General features: G+C 38.7%; 1 protein-coding gene and 1 long non-coding RNA gene across 3 annotated transcripts in view; one reads left to right on the forward strand and one right to left on the reverse strand.

Annotated features, from left to right (window-relative positions):
• The window catches only part of DYNC1I2 (dynein cytoplasmic 1 intermediate chain 2), a 42,330-nt gene that overhangs the window by 10,113 nt on the left and 10,947 nt on the right, over positions 1-21,270 (forward strand). The window contains exons 4-6 of one of the 2 annotated variants that reach the window (XM_006138976.4): positions 3,639-3,729; positions 7,307-7,366; positions 8,529-8,644. In XM_006138976.4, coding sequence (XP_006139038.1) covers positions 3,639-3,729; positions 7,307-7,366; positions 8,529-8,644 — 267 coding nt within the window. The remainder of the gene's footprint in view (positions 1-3,638; positions 3,730-7,306; positions 7,367-8,528; positions 8,645-21,270) is intronic. The other variant, XM_006138977.4, reaches the window with a different exon arrangement.
• LOC142830189 (uncharacterized) overlaps positions 15,871-21,270 on the reverse strand; it is a 29,475-nt gene continuing 24,075 nt past the window's right edge. Inside the window, exons 2-3 of the long non-coding RNA XR_012905212.1 lie at positions 17,632-17,823; positions 15,871-16,008 (exon numbers count right to left, since the gene is read on the reverse strand). This is a non-coding gene — a long non-coding RNA (uncharacterized LOC142830189). The remainder of the gene's footprint in view (positions 16,009-17,631; positions 17,824-21,270) is intronic.

Here is a 21,270-nt window from a genome sequence, read left to right on the forward strand (position 1 = left end):
TTGTCTCAGTAAAGGTGTATACATATTTCACATACAAAGCAATCCCTCATCCCTTTTTCTCTGCCTCTGCTTCCTGAACAAGCTGTACCTTTCTGTATTGATATTGCAGTCATATGAATTATCCCACTTAGTTTCTGTGAGGCTAAATATGTTGTAATTGTGGTTATTCCCTAGTATTTGTAGTTGTTTATTCCCGGTACTACTTGAATGCCTAAGATATTGTTTAGATTTCCCTTTCATATTTCCTCATCTCTTTCTTCCCTGCTATGACTTCCTGTGTTCCCCTGGATTCCATCTCTTCATCCAGGCCTCCATGTTTTGGACTTACCTATGGATTTTTTTGTCTCCTGCTCCCTTTCAGTGTAGTTTTAAAGCCCTCTTTGGTAGGTTAGCCAGTGTGTAGCCAAAGATACTCTTCCACCTTCTTTAATAGGTGGACCCTTTTTTCTTTTCAACAGTTTTTCTTGGAATAGAATCTCATGCTCAGGGAGGTCAGTGACTGCACAACTTTGTAGTCATCCCAGGAAATATCTGTTTCTGCCTGGCCTCCTACTCTTGTCCAGAAGGATTGATGACATCACCACTGTGCTCCCAACTCCCTCACCCTTATTTCCAGAGCTCTGTAGTCATGTGTGATCTGTTCAAGGTTATCCATCATTGCTTTCTTTCTGCAATGGTGGTCATATTCCTTCCAGCCTGGGAGGTTTGTTGCTTCTTCTCTTCCATCTTTGGGGGAATTCCTCATCCTTCATTGCCAGGGGAGCAAGCTGAGAGGTTTGTTGCTTCTTCTCTTCCATCTTTGGGGGAATTCCTCATCCTTCATTGCCAGGGGAGCAAGCTTTTATTTATATCTTTGGAGGGTGGGTTGGAATCAACTGTAGCCAGCACCCACCTTCTTCATATGAAGGAGCTGTTTCCTCCTGCTCCAGTGGTGCTCCTGCTGTCCCCTCCAGTCTTGGAGGTCTCTACTCCATGTGTGTATTTTCAGTCACTTGCAGGCATGCTCCTCAGCTTAGCTACATCCTCCTGTAACTCTCTCACCTGCTTCCTGAGAGATTCTACCCATAGAAACCTCTTGCACTGGCTGGTTAACCCAGCCTGGCTTTCTATGATGGGGACAGCAGGTCACAGTCTTTGCAAATTCAAACCAGGACCTGGGTAAAGTCATCTAGGATTGGGTTCTCTGTCTGGACACAGGAGCAGTGTTGGCATCGGCAATATGGCCTTTTTGAGCCATGCCTCCTCACTAGCACACAGTGAAGGGTTGATTCAAGATCAGAGCAGTAGGCTTGAGCCTTGCACACTCAGCAGGCCTCTGGTCCCTACTCCTACTCAATCCCCAAACACACAGTTCCCTATAGATCAAATTGTAAACTTTAAGCAAGCCAAAAGAAAAACGACACAAAAGTCTGAGGGGTAAGTGCCTTAGTCTGTTACTTTAAAAAACGGGTAGTCCTGTAGTACTGTAGAGACTAACAAAATATAGGAAGTATCATGAGCTTGTGTGTGTTTTAGGAAGTGAGTTTTGCCCACAAAAGCTCATGATTCTCATTCTCTCTCTCTCTCTCTCTCTCTCTCATATATAGTGTTAGTCTCTACGGTGCTACAGGACTACTCATTCACACAAATTCACTCACCCGAAGAATTACTATTCACTTCTTTAGCTCGGGATTTCCCTTTCAGACTCCCCTGTTCAGGAAACAGTCATGTAATTGTGTGTTTTGGAGGGTTTTTGTAATTGCTATTCTTACCTTTTTCGTATATGATTCTTCCATGATCTATGAAGTTGTGTACAGTAAGCAGATGCTTCCAAAGATGAAATAAATCCTGGAAAGTCAGTGATTTGTTGTCCTCTTTTTCTTCCTTTTAGATTTTTTTTTTTTTTAAGGGAGTGTGGGAAAGAGATGCTCTGCTTTGGAGCATAAATAAACACATTTTTAAGTTGCAGTATACCTAAATGGATTTTAGATTTGGCTCTGATATTCAATGTCATATAAAGAATTAAATACTGAGTTGCAAATTATTAGGACCCTACCAAATTCAGTTCATTTTGGTCAATTTCATGATTGTAGAATTTTTAAACTAGTCAATTTCATGATTACAGCTATTTACACTTGAAGTTTCATGTGTTGTAACTTGTAACTGGGGGTGTGTGGACCTAAAAAGGGGTTGTGGGGAGTTACAAAGGTATTGTTGGCCAGGGAAGAGGGGTTGGCAGGATTACTGCCCTTCTGCTCTACCTTCAGAGCTGGGTTCTGAAGGCAGTAGCTATGGACCTTGCGCAGCTGTGCAGGGGAATCCCTCCCCAATCCTGCTGGAACTAGCATCTGAAGCCTGGTGCATGGTAAGAGCACCTGTACTCCATCCAGTCTCTGCCCCTTTTAACCTCCTCCAATAACTACATTTCACAAGGGAAAACTGATTTCATGGTCCATTATGTACTTTTCATGGCCATGTATTTGATAGGGCTCTTCCTATTGTACACAGTCTGAGCTCAGTTGATAGTCTGGTCATTGTGATCCCTTAACTTTGTTTTCAGGTGTTATCTGTTCAGTTTAGTGACAACAAAGAAAGTTTTCAGTCATGCTTGTCTGTTCCTATGTTAATTACATTTAAGATGATCAAGTTACAGGGATAAAATCATACAGTACTATGAGATTGTAGGCGGTCATTCTGCAAATTACCCAGCAGGTGGCAGTGACTACCCAGTAAAAATATATCTACAACTCTACCAATAATTTTTCCATTTGGGGGAGAAGAGGTAGTTTGTGGAGGGGGGTTGTTTTTTAAACCCCCAGTTTAGGGGATAACTTTTTGTTTTATGTCTTGTATCAATGAAAAATAGAGCTTTGAAGCATTATTAGGTTGTCAAAGGTATAAAGCTGGATTAGACCATTCTTATAAATCATAATTTTTAGACTGGGTAAACATAATTTTTGCATGGTATTTAAATTGCATGATGTCACTCTTCATTATGTATCAATTCACGAGAGCATATGCTTTTTAAATTTTGTTGCCAATCTTCACCCAAAATGCTAGAAACTTTTAAAGGAGATTTTAAATATAACATTATTATTATTAATTTAACAGACCGTTTCAGAATAGCAGCTGTTTTGGGGGGGAGGGAGTTAAGTGCTAATTACTATTACCTGATAAGTTTTAATCTGTACTGTTTTATTTTTTTAATTGCTACAGTTGTAACTGAAGCAATAGCAAATTTAGCTGAATTTAAATAATGCACATTATGGTCTGTTTAATTCATGAAAACAGCTCTTACAATATGTCATTACTAAATAAGTTCAGGGAAATTGTCTCCTTTGAAAGTTGGTGGCAGCATTTTGTAGAAAGTGAGATTTAAAATAAAAATTCACCAGTCATTTTTCTCCCGGGTTTATTTTTTTTCTCCTTATATAAATCCCAGCTGTATTAAATGCCAAACAATTGCATGAGTCTCCAGCATGAAATGTTAACGTTGTCTTTTCCCCTCTCTTTTTTTACTATTCATTTTCATCCATGTATTTTTTTTGTTTGTCATCACTTTCTTTTAAATACTTCATGTTAAATTAATTTGGAAACATCCTAAGCTGTACAACCTCTACGAGTAGTAACAGCGGATACCTGTCTATTTCACTATTTAGTCCCTCCACCTATGTCTCCATCTTCCAAATCTGTGAGTACTCCAAGTGAGGCTGGAAGCCAAGACTCTGGTGATGGTGCTGTTGGACCTAGGTATGGTAATTTTCTTAACATTAAATTGTTGAAGTGTTGTCACAAATGTTTATAGGTTGAGGAGTGCTTTAAAATGAGTTAGTGTTAATTGCTTAATTGGAAAATGTCAAATTTAATATAAACCACATAGCATGTCTTGTTCAGTTGTTTTAACTTTAGTGATTGTGCAAAACTATTTTATCTTCAGATCATTATCTTGGAATGTATTGTATTTAAATACTGAAGCTGGAAGTAAAATGAAAACTTTGAATTCCTTTTTATCTTTAAGGAGAACCGATATGGTTTGTTTCTAATGGATCAATAGTTTAAAGTGGGTGGGAGGATAGAGAATGTTCTATCAAAGGCACATAGCTTTACTCACTACTCTTGGACACTATGTATTTTGAGTGCGGCTTTGTATTAGTATTTCATTCAATCTTTGTAGCTCGAGCCTACTTTTGAGATAATGAAATATATGGTAATAGTCCTCTTTCATTTAGTAACTATCATATTTTAGTAATACAGTCCATAAGAGATCTGTGAATTGTTTGTATCATAATCCATTAGCTCAGTTGGTAGAGTTGATTCTCTGATAACACTGCTTTAATCTAAAATATCAGAAGATTAAATTCCATCCATGTGTAATATTGAATGATGAAGTGTCTATGAAACATGTTTAATGTGAAAAACTTCTCAGGTACATTTGATAGTGAATTCATCTCAAACTAATAAATCTTGTCTTCACCATAGTGTATTCTGCATATGCAGTCAGATAAATGATTGTCACTTAAGCATAGAAAAGACACAGGTCCTTGAACTGTTGAAAGAAAATAATATCTTGCACTTCTATAATTTCATCCATGCATCTCAAAGTACCCTACACATTAGCATTCACAGCAATTTACAGAGCTTGAAAGTACAGTATAGCAGTTTTCCCATCTTGCAAATGAGGGAACTGAGGTATAGATAAACTAATTTGCTGAAGATCGAATAGTGAGTCGGTGATAGAAGAGGACTAGAACTTAAGAGCATTGCATTAGGAGTCAGGAGATCTGATCACGAGATTATACTTGAAGATAATTTAAAGTGCTAAAATGTCTGTCTCTATGTATAGTATATTAGTACAGTTGGACTCTTGGTAAGAAACTGATATTTAAAAACGCTTGAATTTGGAAAAATCATTCTGCACGAATAGTTTAGTTTAGAGGTAAGGAGTTAACAAATTTCAGAGGGTTGTCAATATGCCCAGATTAGTACATATCAATGTTGGGTATCTAGTTCTAAAAGTTTGATAGTGATCCTTTTATCAGTAAACTTTTATTTATCCTTTTAGATGCAATATTCCTCCTCGGTTGTGTGGTAAACAGCTATGTGATCACATGATTACAATGCTCCTCTCATGCAGCAATTCTGTTTATAAAAATGGTCTTCTTGGTTAGCTAGCCTCTCTCCCCTTATACCGACTGGAACACAACTGCAGTTCTTAATGATCTGATAAGCAGTAAATAACTATTCAGGCCTTAGGTCCACTGCTGCTGTCAATTTGCCTAACTTTGTCTCCTAATCTTTTCCATCAATAAACCTTTTGCATATCTGCTCAAGTAGCCATGTTTATTACAGCTCTTCTTCCTTTCTCTCTCCCACTCCCCATGTATCTCAGGAACACAATAAAAATTCAGGGCTGTAGAGAACATTTGAAATATTGTATATTTCAATATCACTTACTATTCTAACATAGAATGGAGTATATTGAAGCCTATATTAATAATGTGCACTTATGCCAGAAGATGTTGAGGCTTTAGTTAATATTTCTGAAGTATTAGGCAACTGATTTAAAGTTTAATCATTAAAGCTGATGGATAATTCATATTTTAAGGTGTTACATAGTTGGAGAGCAGTGTATTATATCATAGTCACCAGAAATAAAGGGCTGAACTCTAATCTCAGAAAGCCATCTAGGTTTGAGAAGATCATCTCTAGTCTGAAAAAAATAAAAATCCAACAAGCAATGTAGGTCTTTCAAGATTTCTCATTTGTAAATGTCTCAAGCCCCAGTATTCCTTATACCAATGAAGAAACCGTAAAGTGTTTCAGGGAGTGAGTTTGAATGAATGAGCAGCCTCTAAGAAACTAGGCTAAATTTTATGAAGATAACTTGAGAGTTGAAAAGAGTGAAAGAGTTTGAACATACTAATTTGCTTCAGCAATCAATACATCTTTGCAAAACTCTAATGGTGTATATTATGTGGGAGGGGAAAGGAGAGAGTTGTAATACAATTAACAGTACGCTGAAAGCAATTTATTTTGGACATATGGACAGAAATTTGCAAGAAATAGACACTTTTTCCAGTGACTTGGAAAACTATTGTGTTCCTGCTTTCAGATAATAAAACCAAACTTTTGCATTTCTAATTAAACCATTAATTAAAAGTGGATACCTGTTTAATTAAAAGCTTGCTACTACAACAACCTAGTACATAATTAAAGACACATAAAATTTCATATGTTTTGCCACATCTTATTACACTATTGGGAGCAACTTTCCATCTCTCTAGATTGAAAATAATTTCCTAAAAGATTCATATGGGAAAACCTTGTATTGACCTAGCATACAAACATATTGCATGCTCTTTATTTCTCAGCTTCTGTTACAAAATAATGTACTGTACAATCTTTACAAAAGATAGTAGCATATAAAAGCTTACTAAAAGCAGCTGTTTAGCTGCTAATATTTCACATAAGTTTGTTTGAAATTGCTGCTTTGTGCCCTGGTAGAATTAGAAGTAGACACCAACATTAGGTGAAATAGATTTACTCCCCTTACCACCTTACAGGCAAGATTAAATTATAAAGTAGGCTCTATTTTATATAAGTGACCTGTAACAGATCCATTCCGCTTCTTATTCCTATATACTATGCTGAATACTCACGATTTTGTTAATATAAAGCCTACTGTTTTTCTAGGATACTGAATATCTTAAATTGGCTTTAAATCGGATGACATTTGTAAGCCCAAGGCAGTGCTTAACCCATAATTACAGCAGTGTCACATCTTGGAAACTCTAGCAGTTCGGTATCCCAGTGGAAATACACTTTCCTTCTCTACCAAAAAGTTTGTGTGTTGACTCATTTCCTTTACCAATATGACAATTTCCTGCACATATTTAATGCTTTGGGCAAGATGCAATATATTAACAAGCCTGACTTCATATGGTAAAACCAAATTTATGAAGCTTTAAAATGAAGTTAAAATTTTAACAGTTCCTAAGCTGTTTTGAATAGACTTTTATTAATTTGGCTTTCATTTAGCCTTTCAGCTATTCTGCAAAGTTTTAATTTCCCATTTCTGAAAGAACTGAATGTCTCAAATGGATCTGAATTGTATGTCTGTGTTTACATGTTTTACACTTATTGCATGTGGTGTTAGCATTCAGTGTCCACTGAGTTTCCACTAACTGACATTACATTTTGTTTCTTTTTTAAACAATGAAAAAACTGTAAACTTACAATAGCTTTAACATTTCATAGTGTGTATTTGCTTCACTAATCTCTGGCCTCTTTTGCTAATGCTGCATGATTGTTCAACCTACGGTATCAGGACGCTGCATTGGGATACTGATCCATCAGTTCTTCAGCTCCACTCTGATTCCGATCTGGGGTATTTCATAGATTTTTATATTCCCTCTTTTTTGTGTATTTCTTAATATACAATTTATATATATCCACTATCTAAATCTTTTTTTTCTTAGCAAGACAAATGATAAAATATCATTGTACTGAAATAAAATAACCACACACTTAAATGTACAGAATGTGTCAGTATTAAAAGATCAGGACTCACTGTTTTGTGGCTAATGTATTATAAAGTGTATTATAACTTGTGAGCGCTCTCATTAAGACCCACATTCATGTTATAGAATTGTGATTTCCTTCCAAAAATTAAAAAAGAAGGCTGTTAGAATTTTCCTTGATCCTATTTATGTTATAATGGATTTTTAAGTATGAGAGGAGATGGGAAGATGAATTTTCACATACTGTTTTTTATTGCTGGATTATTGGAATACCAGTTAATATGCATATTGAAGTGAATAGGAGTTTTATATAGGTTCTCCTGCGATGGGTCTAACTTGGCAATAGATGGTGTAATCTTGTGTATGTATTGCAGTTAACCATTATGTCAGTGTTGTAAATGAGATCTTCTTCTCAATTGTTCTTGCTAAATTTTTATTTTTTAAGTTCTTCAGTATTCCATTTCAGAATATTATACTACTATTATGGAACAGATTTACAGTTCTAATGCCTAAATAATAGGTTTGGGAGAGGTAAGGAAATGGCCAGCATTGTTAAATGGACAGGAAATAGTCATTAATTGCAAAATAATTAAGCAGTTTTGCAAGCTATGCAGTCTTGGAACCTTAGTCCTGCAAATATCTTTCATGTGAGCAAGGAAAACAATGGTAGTGCTCATGTGAGTTAGATTTGTAAAATAGACCCAGTAGCCAGTGAAAAAGAGCCTTATCATCCACTAAGATTTAGGATGCCTTGAAAAATGTGTAAAGTCAAAAAAATCTAGATGCCTTTTTTCTTTTTCTTCTAGTCTGTGTGTATTTGCTAGTCAATTTAAAAAAAAATAGCATATAGTTAACATGCAGAGTATTTTTCAGATTTATAGCATCCTTTTGGGTTTAAGCTTGATTTTTGGAGTGAAGAGTGAGAAAATGGTTTGCATATCATTGCAGGCAATCTGAAATTCTGTATAACTTAGTCATGATTTTATTAAAAATATCAATTGTTCTAATGTCTTGCCTCGTTTTATTTAGGCGTGGGTCTATTAAACTTGGAATGGGTAAAATTACACAAGTTGACTTTCCTCCGCGAGAAATTGTTACATACACAAAGGAGACTCAAACACCAGTTGTGACTCAACCAAAAGAAGGTGAATGTTTATTTATACTACTATTGCATGTATTTTTTTCTGATTATTAAAATATACCAAGACTGTTCTAGAAGGGCAGGTGAAGATCAGTCATTTCTTCCTGATTTTTTTTTTTTTTTAATATTAAAAAAATAATAGTGTTTCAGAACTGGACAAGGTAAAGTGTGGCGGAACGGTGGGATGATTGGTAATGTATGTTAAGTTCTTATACATCTTGTTAAAGAAGGTCATTCTGCATCTTGTCATTAATTACTTAATAGGAACCCTATTAAGTCAGTTTTCTAGAAGACTTCCTACATTTATTTGTAAACTTACTGCTGTTTAAGCAATATAGAATGTATTCCATGCACACTAGAATGTATTCCATGCACGCTAAAGAAACAAAATTAGTTTTATTTGAAGGGTTATATACTTAAGACATTTGTTGTATGCAGCCATCACTAGCATTTGATGGGGGAAAATGCCTCTCAGACACTTACAGTTTTTCATAGGGAAATAGGCTTCCCTTCAGTCATTGATGATAGTAGCAGTTGCATATGATGATCACATATATGACTTTCAGTTTATGGCATAAACTGGGAAGAGTTATAAATTTATAAGTCAAGCCTTCAGTTGTAACTCACTGTCTTTGCAGGAAAGATTTTTTTTTTTTGTGCGTTTATTTGTTTGGCTTTTTTTTTAAAGATACAGTGGATTAATTCGTTTTCTGTTAACCTTCAGAGACCTGTGAATTAAATCACTATGACAATATTTAGTCTTTGCCTAATCTTTAATGCACCTCACAAAAACACTCTATTAAATTCAGGCTGGCGCCTGATCTCTGATGAGCAAGTTTACTATGAGAACATAAATTGAGAGCTTAGAATTTCAACTTCAGTTTTGTACTTGCTAGTTTTGTTGGGGTTTATGTTTAATATTTTGCATCTTCTACAGGAAATACAAATAAAAGAAGTATGTTTGGTTCTGTTAATTTATATTTTCCAGGATTTAGTTTTTAAATCTTCCTTTAAGAATAAAAAACATTGTCTGAAAATTGATGCAGAATAACACGCTAGCTTGCATCAATACACTGTCACTTTTTAAACACTGACAGTGGGTTATGATGAAGCTGCTTATATTAGAAGCACAACTATATAGAAGAGAAATGAGAAAAAGCAAGTCACCGTGCTGCCTCCCTTGTGGGGGGGGGAAAAAACTTTCTTCCTTTCCCCCCACATAGGGCAATCCAACATATGTTCTATACACCTAACAATGCAGGTTTCTAAACATTATTGCTTGATAAACTAGAATAGTAGAGGAATTTTTCTGTATTTAAATGTTTGTTGTATTTTTCCACAAAAATATATAGACCTTACTGCTTGAAAGTACAAATTATCTTATTTACCTGACAAACTAGAGTATGTACTACTGTTTCCATGAAAAAATTTGACTATTCAGTATATTGCATACAGATCATAGAGAACACAGATCACAGTTCTCTTGTGAACAAACTTTCTACACTTGGATATATGAGGGGTTTTTAAAAATACTTACAGTTCAGAGGGTTTTCTGTAGTAGTCTTTTCAGTTTTTGTGTGGTGGCTTTTATTTGGTACTGGCCAAAATGGAAGCTTAATGCTTGTTTGTCAAGCACCCATGCAAGGGGTACATCAGTAGAAACATCAAAAGAATCATATTGTTCTTCAGAAACTCATCAATTCATGAAAAAGCTGATTTCCCTTTTAACATTTCTTTAAGAGGTCTTCTCAATTCTGTCTGAGAACTTACTTCAGCAAGAGCCATATAGCTGTGCATTCACATTCTACATGTATTGTGTTAGGCGTGCTATTTACTCTGTATTGAAAACACTCTTCTGCTCTTCTGAAATCATGTAATTCACTGTTTTGGTGTGATCACACTTTGGTGGCATCTCAGAATTTTTCAGTAATAGAACAACTTTTAACTGAGGAAACTTTTTATCTGGAAAAAAAGCTAGAGTTCATTGCAGAAATTGTACATACAGAGGTTTACTTTTTCGACAGTACAAAAACTAAATCTGCTAAGGGTCGAGTGTCTCTCTCTAACATGATGTTCCTGCAAATCTTGCATAGGTTGAGATAAAATTAATGAACACATGAAAATGTAACCCTTGTATTGCATTCTCCATCCAAGTATTTTATGGATAATCCTCATAAAAAGATATTTGAACAGTAAGTAGATAACCTCTGACTCTGTTTCCCCATTTAATAAATGGGGAAACAGAGTCAGAGGTTAAGTGACTTTTATTCTCTCTTGCTCCAGAACTATGGAGCTTGGATTACAATTTATGATTTTCTGGTTACCTGTGTTCAAATGAGTTTTAGTATTACAGGGTTACAGGCAGTCCCCGACTTACGTCGGATCCACAGATACGAACGGGGCTGCCACAGAGTACACGGACTGCGGGACCTCACGGTCCTGCCGCCCGTGTACTCTGGAGCTTTCTCTGCGTCTCCCTGGTCTGCAGACCAGGAAAACGCAGAGCAAAGCCGCGGAGGGGCTCGGGCAGCGGGGCAGCCCCGCTGCCCGAGCCACCCCCCCCCCCACTCCCCCGGCGGCTTTGCAAAGCCGCGGGGAAGCCAGCAGCGGAGCAGTCCAGGCGCGCCTGGGCTGCCTCGCTGCCCGAGCCGCCCCCCCCCCCCCCCGCGGCTTTGCAAAGCCGCGGGGGGGGCTCGGGCAGCGAGGCAGCCCAGGCGCGCCTGGACTGCTCCGCTGCTGGCTTCCCCGTGGCTTTGCAAAGCCGAGGGGGGGGGGGGTTCGGGCAGCGGGGCACCCCAGGCGCGCCTGGGCTGCTCCGCTGCCGGCTTCCCCGTGGCTTTGCAAAGCCGGGGGGGGGGGGGGTTCAGGCAGCGGGGCACCCCAGGCACGCCTGGGCTGCTCCGCTGCCGGCTTCCCCGAGGCTTTGCAAAGCCGCGGGGGGAGCCGGCAGCGGGACAGCCCAGACGCCCCGCGGCTGTCCCGCTGCCGGCGTCCTCAGAGGCTTTGCTCCCCGTCTCCCTGGTCTGCTGGTCTCCAGCAGCCCAGGGAGACTGGGAGCAAAGCCGCGGAGGACCCAGGCGGCGGGACCGCGGTGCGTCTCGGTCTGCCGCCCGTGTCTTCCTGGTCTGCTGAGGTCCCCCCCCCCCAGCAGACTAGGCTTTTCTCCGGATGCCTGTGGCAGAGCAGCTGGTGTGCTGCCGGTTGGTCCCGCAGCGCCGCTCTGGGTGCTACTGGTCCAACCCAGCAGCACCAGTCCTGATTCAGCCGCTGCTGGTCAGTTTCAGCAGCGGCTGAATCAGGACGCCTGGGGCAGAGCAGATGGGGTGCTGCTGGGTTGGTCCAGTAGTGCCGAGGAGCGGCGCTACTGGAGCAACCCAGCAGCACCCCAGCTGCTCTGCCCCAGGCGTCCTGATTTAGCCGCTGCTGAAACTGACCAGCGCTGACTACAGGAAGCCCGAGGCAGAGTTGCTCTGCCCTGGGCTTCCTGGAATCAGCTGCTGATCAGTTTCAGCAGCAGCTGACTTGGGGACGCTTGGGGTTCTTAAGTTGATTCTGTATGTAAGTCAGAACTGGCGGTCAGTTTCAGCAGCGGCTGAATCTGGACGCCAGTTCCGACTTACATACAGATTCAACTTAAGAACAAACCTACAGTCCCTATCTTATACGTAACCCGGGGACTGCCTGTACTTGTATGCAGTTTTATATGAGAAATTTAGGTTGGAGGAATGTTTTAAAATTGATAATTTCAATGACAAAAAGGGAATTTGATACATAGGACTCTTGGATCTGGTCTACACACAAGACCAGGCAGGTCAGCTTAAGGTACGCCATCCAACTACACAAAATGCATAGCTGAATTTGGTTTACTTGAAACTGAGCCTCTGTGCTCCAGGAGGCCGACTGGAGCACACTCTTTCATCCGCTTCCCTTATTCCTCACAGAATGAGGAGTACACAGTGCCAGCAGGGGCTGCCCTTCACGTTCAATTTCGGAGTCTACACTAGATCCACTAAATTGAACACTGAAAGACTGACCTCCACAAGGTCAGTCTTCTCCTTAGTATAGACAAGTCCTTAGAGTTAAACCTGAAAATCTAGCTTGAGCCTTGTAATATACATTTTTGGAGGGTTAAAGATGTCTAACACTCAAATTTTATATCCTCATTGACTCTCCTGAAAATAATTACTCTTTTTTTCTAGGAAGTTTTGTAGCATAGCTATGCAATGTTGTTCCTTCTATCCATTTGTATATTCACTATCCATTTGTATATTCCCATCTCAGAATGAGACAGCATTTGGTGCAACTGGTTATGTCTATCGACCTTCTAATATAGTCTAGAAAAAGGCAGTTCGGGTTTTTCAAAGATTTAAATTTAAACATTTTAAAGGAAGAATGTTATCTTGAAATGTACATTTAGAAACTAATTTAAAATAGTTTCAAATACAACTACCCCTTAATTCCTCTATATGGTTTGATGGTTTTATAGTCACACTTTCCAATATTTATGAATTTTTTTCTCTTATTTCTATGAGAGCCACGCAAACAGTGAAAGCTGACTATAGGCAAAGTAACCACCTGGAAGAGGTTTTGTTTTTTTTTCCCTGTAGCCTTTCAGTGCTACTAACTTTGTTATAGGTAACAGTGGACAAAAGTGTATTCTTTTGTGTGTTTTTGGTGACAAATAACTTATATTGACACCTTCCATAGTATGATCCCTTCCATACAACTTTGGGAAGGTCAATATTATGAAAAGCAGTGTTTCCTAATGGAATCACTGTAAATATTAAATGTGAGGTTCTTGGCTGTTCCATTATATACGCTGTGGCATGCCGTTTTGGTCCAGTGATATCAGAGACGCAAGGTGAGTGAGATGGAATTTGGATCAATACAAAATACTATCAGAGTGATGAGCTCTCTCTCTCTCTCTCTCACGACTATGTAAGCTTGAAAGCTCCTCTCTCAACAACAGAAGTTTGTCCAATACAAGATATTACCGTCTCTCCTATCTTGTCATCTTATTCCCAGATAGTTATTGGCTAGTGGAACACAATCCGAGGCGGAGTAGATCAGTCCAGGAAAAATATTCTGACATTCAGTTTTAATCTAACAAGGCAGTTTTACCTATAAACTGTAATAACTCATGTAACTACTTAAAAAAAAGTGAACTACCAAAGTTCTCAATGTCTACTTTCTTTCTTCAAGCGTTAGTCTTTCTCTGTTGCTTTGCATTCCCCCTTTCTTCCCTTTCTCAGATTCCCTCTCGAAGGTGAAGATTTAGCACATGGACTGTGTGCTGAAGTACTTGACTTACAATACCTGCTGTGAGTGAAATTGTCTGGGATTATATGATCCTTTGTTAGTTTTACACTCAACAGAAATGCTGTAGTTAAAGAGCTTTAGTTCAGTAGTGAGATTTATGAATTGTCTGCTTCCTGGTGTTGATTACCAGAACCTTCCCTGGAACAAGATAATCTGGATTTGGTGGGTGCAAGTAAATTTAAATGTTCCTAACTTCCTGTTTGCTTCAGACCCAGTGCTTTAACTGTGTTTGTACATCTACGGATACTGTGTATGTGCATGTTTCAAAAATGACTGGACATTTTAATTAAGAAATGGGACTAACCTATTTACTTTTAAGCCTGAATTTCTTTTTCATGAGACTTCTTTCAAAATGCATCTTTAATAAGTAATTGGAAACTGTGCACCCACCTCTTTGACTGTTGTATTATTTGTTTTTCTCATATTCAAGTGAAATTGCCCCAATAAACTTGAGCCTTGAAATGTGGGAATGCTATGGTTGTAGGGTTTTTCCCAGTCTCAAATACCTGAGCAGGCGGGTGAGGGGCGTCGCTGCGGGACCAACCCGGCAACACCCCAGCTGCTCTGCTCTACGCCACTTCCCCACTCTTGAGCAGCGGCCTTGGGGAAGCTGCAGAGCAGACTAGCTGGGGTGTTGCCAGGTTTGTCCCTCAGTGCTGCCCCTCGGCCCCCTGCTCAGTGATAACTACTGCAGTCTGGGGGGTGGGGAGCCCTCTTCCCTCCTGGAAACTCTCTGTGGCGGCACGGGGCTTTCCTCACCTTTTTGCAAAACAGGGTTTGCCCCTTTCCCCGCCCCCCCCTTCCCCCCCCTCAGACACAGTGCGGGTCTCAGCAGACCCATCAGAGCCCCCTGACAGAGTACCGCCTAATACTCCGGCATATCTAATAATCCAGCTAGCTCAGTTGCTTTGAGCATGGTGCTAATAACGCCAAGGTCATGGGTTCAAGCCCTATGCTGGCCGGAGCGGTGCTTGGTTTGGTGACTTGTTGTCATTTAGTTGCCTGCTATGGACAGGGAAGCAGAAACCACCTCGGTCCCAAAGGTGCCGGATTATTGGAAGTCTATTGTAGTAAGTTTGCAACTGAATTTCCATTTATAAGACTAATTTTGGCAGCTCCCTCAAAATCTACAACTGAAAATTAGCAGGTTAAATCCAGTGCTGAGGTCAGATTTTTTTTTCTTCAAAATGAATGGTGAATTGGACATAGCATTTCCTAAATTATGGCATCCTAAAAGGAGTTTTGAAAACACTTTTGGAACTCTGTTTAACATTTGTTTACTTTGTCTAAAGTCTCTGCTCCCCCCCCCCCTCCCCGGCAAAGCACTGGGATCATGAAGGTTGATTAAACCTATCTTTTGTCTGAATATCAAATTTGAAATTATAAAGATCATTTTCCCCCTCAATTAAATAACTTGTAAAAGGCAGCACTTCTTTAAACACTGTCTGGTATAGAAATTAAGACAAAAACTCAAACACCGTATCTTACATGAGGATTTATGTAGGTAAAACAATAATTGCCCAATCAGAATTTGTCATACACTGGGGCTAAATGGTTATCTTGATTTTTACATCTCATCTGCATGTCAGCATGGTTCTTCCTGATGTCATATTTCCCCAATTGGTCCATTACTGGCTCACCTGGAAAAGTACTACATGACTTTTTACCTTGTTCCATTTTGCTTGAAAATCTTCCTTCTAAAACATGTGCCAGCCTCATCTATTTCACTTTTGTTATACTAAGCCTACATTTGTGAAATGTGACTGCATCCAAGCTAGATGTGTTGTAGCTGTGGGAAATGGAAGGCATAAATATTGTTCAGCTGCCATTGTATAGGTACCTTATGAACCTCTGAGTTCCTTAAAATAAAAGCTCTTGGAGAGCTTGGAAATAGTTCTCATTTGCTTTTCATTTGGGATTGTAGAATAGTGTGTGTGTGTGTGTGTGTTCAATTTTGTGACTACGATGAAATTAATAGTCTTCATAAATGAATGTTTTGCTGTAGCTCTTCATTGCAAACTCCGCTATGCGAAGTAAATTCAAGAAATCCTGAAACAGAAGCAGAATTGCAGAATACAAAACAGACTTATAAAGGAAGTTTATTAAATCTTACTTCAGGTCACACCTCCCACTTGAAGATCTTGTGTGTCCACAAAGTACTCCAAAAACCAAATAGGTCTGATTCTAGATAGAAGATAACATAGTACCTATCACAGTGAAATCCTGAGCCATGGTTGGCATTGTTGGTGCTATGGTAGTACAAATAATAGAAGATTATTGGGGATAGGCCCATCAGGCTCTTGGGTTCCAGAGTGGACTGCCATTGTGATAAACTAATCCAGGATTTATGATCTAGGTCAAGAAAAATCAGTTTTTAAAATACAGCTGGTCCCCAAGTTGCGAACCGGCAAGTTACGACCATTCACATTTACGACCAAAGCTCCCACAGAGTGGTCGTAAAGGCGGTCCCCGAGTTACGAACACGACCTGTGCTTACAAACGGCACGGTCGTTATGTAAGTCAGTGGGGTCAGAGTTTTGATCAGATCGAGTTGCAGCCAAGTTTTTGGTCCGTAACTCGCTCATAACTCGGAAAGGCTGTATTTTTTTTTAATTAAAGCGCCACATTAGGCTATTTTAGTAATTTACAATTTTTTTCATATTCATGGACTATTTTTTCAGACTTTTTTAATGGACTTTCTCCTTCCAGTGCTAATCCCCCACCTTGGCAGCAGTTAGTGATAGAATTCCTAAAGTAGTATTAGAACAATATAAAGGAGATGAGATTAAAATAAACTTGTTCCAGGGCACTTAGTGTTGTTTTGGCAACATTCTCTTATTTTGATTTTTATGGTAGCCTTTCCATAATGTAGAGCATTGAATTCATTCATTAATTTGTACTAAATTGTCTCCTGTTGCCCATAATTGCTACTGCACGGCTCTAATCTATCCGCGTCATTTTACAGTTTAGGGCTGTCTCCCTGTTATTTGCTACACATCAGTTTTTTTTCTGATGCCAGCAAATTTGGTCATATGAAGTTTAATATCAGGGACACCTGACAAAGACTTATGGTTCATGTGTAATCCAAAGAGGAATAGGCATCCAAAGGAATTCTGCTTGAAGATTGGCTCATTCCAAATGGAAGCTTTCTGGGATAGTAGGACCATCTATTTAAGTGCGGGGTACATGCCCAGAGCAGGTACTCCTTAGGAAAGGTCTGTTAAACTGAAAAAGGAGTTGCTGGTTACAGGAACAGAATGGTGTGGCATTTGGGGCTCCTATATTTGTAATGGCAGGGATCCATCCTCCTTTTTTTTTATAGCCCACCTTCTCTCCCTTCTGGGATGGATGGTAAGGTCCCAGCAATGAATTTGCAGGAGGACCTGGAAGGGAAAAAAGGGGGGATTTGGTGGAAGCTCCTTGAGTTATTAGAGAATAAACAGGCGGTTATATGCACTGTACACTGCTAACTTGCAGGGTAGTCCAAGACCTCTAATAATAAAGTTGCAGACTGATTATATCCGTATCATGTGTCTCCTGTGCTTTTCAATAGAGCTGGACAACTGGAAATTCATATTCTAGTATTTACTTCTAGGTGCAGAGTAATTTTACAGAACTCTTCCATCTATCCAAAATAATTACAAGTTTGATAGTAACAAAGTAAAAACTTACCGTACATTCAGAAAAGAATTGGAGAAAGTATCCAGGTTGACATACTTCCAGAAAGTTTTTGCAGTTCAAATTTGCTACGGAATTGCTCTGAATTTCCTATCAGTGAATTGCTGGTAAGCAGTAAAATAGAATATTGCATGAAAGCCTGAAGCTGTCCTCTCAGTGCTATTGATATGTGCAGTATACAGGATTCTGGGACGGGAGAGAAAGTGTGGACACACAAAGTGAAGAAAGCATATGGGAGTGAAAACTAGCATGCAGTTTTAAATGATGCATTAGTAATATTGTAGTGCTCAGAGGCCTCAGTTATAATAGAGACCCCCATTTTGGGGCACTGTCAACATAGAATTACACTCAGTTTCTGCTTGGGACACTATTTCCTGAGAAGGACTTAGCTTATTTCAGTAACTTACTGCGTAGAGGGGACACTAGACGTGTAATGTGCTTAAAAACTGGTAACTTCTTAATTTATTGTATTCCTTATTCTTGTAGATTAGATTTACTGTATTTACATTTTCTGTATAGTAAATATTTGTGCATGTAATCTCATTTCAGTTACCAAAAAATATTGCTGCATTAGCTCTACCCTAAGGCTTTGTAATCTGTCACTTATGACTCACTGCTTCGTCATTGGTTTAAAAAAAAAAATCTATAAAAATGTGTCAGATGAAAATATTATTTGGTTAAGACTTTGATTATCTTAACTCAGGTTTTTACGATATTTATCAATTCAGCATGTAAGACTTCCAGGTGCTATAGCAATACAAATAATAAACAGTATTTATAGATCCCAGCAGTACTCTTTAAAGAAATTGTTTAGTTTAATATATGCATGTTGTTCCCAGTACATGCCGTTAATATACAATGAATTACAGATGGAAAACTTAATATGAAGACAACTTCAGCTTAACAAAAGCCACCCATTTCACAGATGATTTAACTTTGATTAACCTACTCTGCAGCAACAGATTACTCAGACAACTGGAACTTCACTCTGTAGTGTTATTGCTAGGTGCAGACTAATTTACAGCACTGCTTTTCTTTCCATCTCACCAAAATACATCACAATTTTGATAACTGAAAGTAAAAATTCAGTGGTTCATTAAATCTGGTTTTAGCATTCATTGACAAGAGATTTGTCACTTTAAAAGTAACTGCTACTTTTATGCACTCTTTACTGCTTAGTTTATAACCTTAGATCCCCTGTCAGGAAAAAACATGGAGTTAACCACTTACAATATTGTAATGAATATTCATCAATAAATTGATGTGACATACAGTCTCATTTCCAGTCTTCATGCTCTTGTGCTGTTTTTAAAGTTTTAACTGCTTTATCTTATTGGGAGAAAAGGTTAACCTTAAAAAAAACCTAGAGATATCAGATGTATTGCCAGCTTAAGTGGTATAACACACAGCAGATAAAGTAGTCAGTAATGAACAGAAGAGAGACTGACAGAGAGAAGTTCATCTTAGCAAAAGTTCAGGCTAAGATCATAGAGCTGATTTTTGTGGTGATGTGCTGCATTTAGATTTTAAGTGGGTACTTGATTAGAAATGAAACTGTTTTTCAGAATTAGAATTTTTAATACTTTTGGTGTGCATTCCTATTTCATCACATATCACAACTCTTGCAAAAACCTAACACTTGGTCCATTATTGTTAAAATAAGAGGAGGTGATTGGGGAAGGATGTATGTGAGGAATAGGAAAGCAAAAACATTTTTAAAACCTAACTGTGATCCTTTCTGTTGTGCAGTAGATTCTGGTTGTGCCTTTGGTTATGAGATTCTCTGGGTATGGACCATTCTTTTGTTTCTTGCGAACGTTGTTTTCTTAACACTGAGACAACATTTTATGTTTTAAAGATTCTTCATTAATTTGTGTGTGTGTGTGTGTGTGTGTGTGTGTGTGTGTGTGTGTGTGTAAAGGCAATAAAGCTTATGACTGAGGGGGATGTTTGTACATATCTAAATCCAAAAATAGGACTGAGTCATCAGTTCTTAAATATGTATTAAAAAATTGCTGCTCTACTGGTGCACTGAGTTGGAGCACTAACTCATAAGCTGACAAAACATACTGAGAGTAATATGAAGGAATACTATCTCTGTATAATATACACCATCTATGTTGAAACATTAAAAGGGAGGAGCAATCTGGTGATGATCTTTTCTGTAAAATATGTAGATTCTGAAGTCATTTAGCACTAAACAGCTGATCATCTGCATTTGATGGAAATATGACTCCATTCTTTGATTTTAAAGTACCATTTATAGTATGATGCAGGAAAGTGGGGCTGCAATTTCTAATTCAAAACATTTAAAGCTAGAATTTAAAGCTACCAAATGAAATTAATGGGTAGCAGGTTTAAAACGAATAAAAGAAAGTTCTTCTTCACCCAGCGTGTAGTCAACCTGTGGAACTCCTTGCCAGAGGAGGCTGTGAAGGCTAGGACTATAAAAGAGTTTAAGGAGAAGCTAGATAATTTCATGGAGGTTAGGTCCATAAAAGGCTATTAGCCAGGGGATAAAGTGGTGTCCTTGGCCTCTGTTTTTCAGAGGCTGGAGAGAGATGGCAGGAGACAAATCGCTTGATCATTGTCTTCGGTCCACCGTCTCTGGGGCACCTGGTGCTGGCCACTGTCAGCAGACAGGATACTGGGCTAGAAGGACCTTTGGTCTGACCCAGTACGGCCGTTCTTATGTTCTAGAGTAAAGCTATCCAGAGTGACCAGAATCCAAGTCTCTAAATCTAGGGCATTTTGTTAACTGCAGCAAAATTGCTTGAGGAAAACAAATACTTTTACATAATTTGTTTCATTGTGCATCAATTGTCTTGCAATTTGCATTTCACAGTCACAACTATTAAATATAAATTAATCAATGTTCACACACCCTCAGTCACTGAATGTTAGAATTTGTTCGAACAGTACAGTTTAGAATTGGTACAAGTTGTACAGTTTACAGATTAGTCAGTTGTACATGCGAATCCATCTAAAAAGGAGCAGTGTCTTTCTGTTTCTTCATGTGATTATTTTGCTCAAAAAAAGCTTTCATTTTTTTAAGTAGCACAAAAGCTGTAATTGGCATGCTTTGTAAGGAAGTGTCAATGTGCAAGAGAGTGGAGATCACTAGAATTCTTTTACGCGTTCTTTCCCCTTTGCACCACCGCCTCCTCAGCAGGGTCACTGAGATCACTAGCTTTTCTTGAAATGGCCATTTTCACTGGCAGGTGCATTATACCCTGTATTTTCAGATTGTTTTTCCATTCTGAATGTTTGGCAGGTTGATTGCTCTGGCTGCATTGACAGAGAAAGGGCTGACAAATGCGGTTGGGCTGGCTGAAAAGACAGTGATTACTGTTTTCCTTTGTGGCTGATTGAGGCCCTTGAAAGGAAAGATTTTAACCTTCACCATTTGGTTCAAAAGTATGAGCATATATTGAAATCATTCATGCCATTTATCCTAGTTCTGTAAACTTGTCAGAACGTAAAAAATCGCTCAATTTCAAGTAATGTACGATTGGCATACGTCATTATCATTTTGATTAAGTTGGAGTTTGTATTATTGTGAACATTATACAGTGTCACTTAAAGCTTTCTTTCCTGCAGGTACAGTTATATTTTTATTGCCAGTACTATGGA

Source organism: Pelodiscus sinensis, chromosome 7, assembly GCF_049634645.1.
Source record: "Pelodiscus sinensis isolate JC-2024 chromosome 7, ASM4963464v1, whole genome shotgun sequence".
NCBI classification, from domain to species: Eukaryota; Metazoa; Chordata; order Testudines; family Trionychidae; genus Pelodiscus; species Pelodiscus sinensis.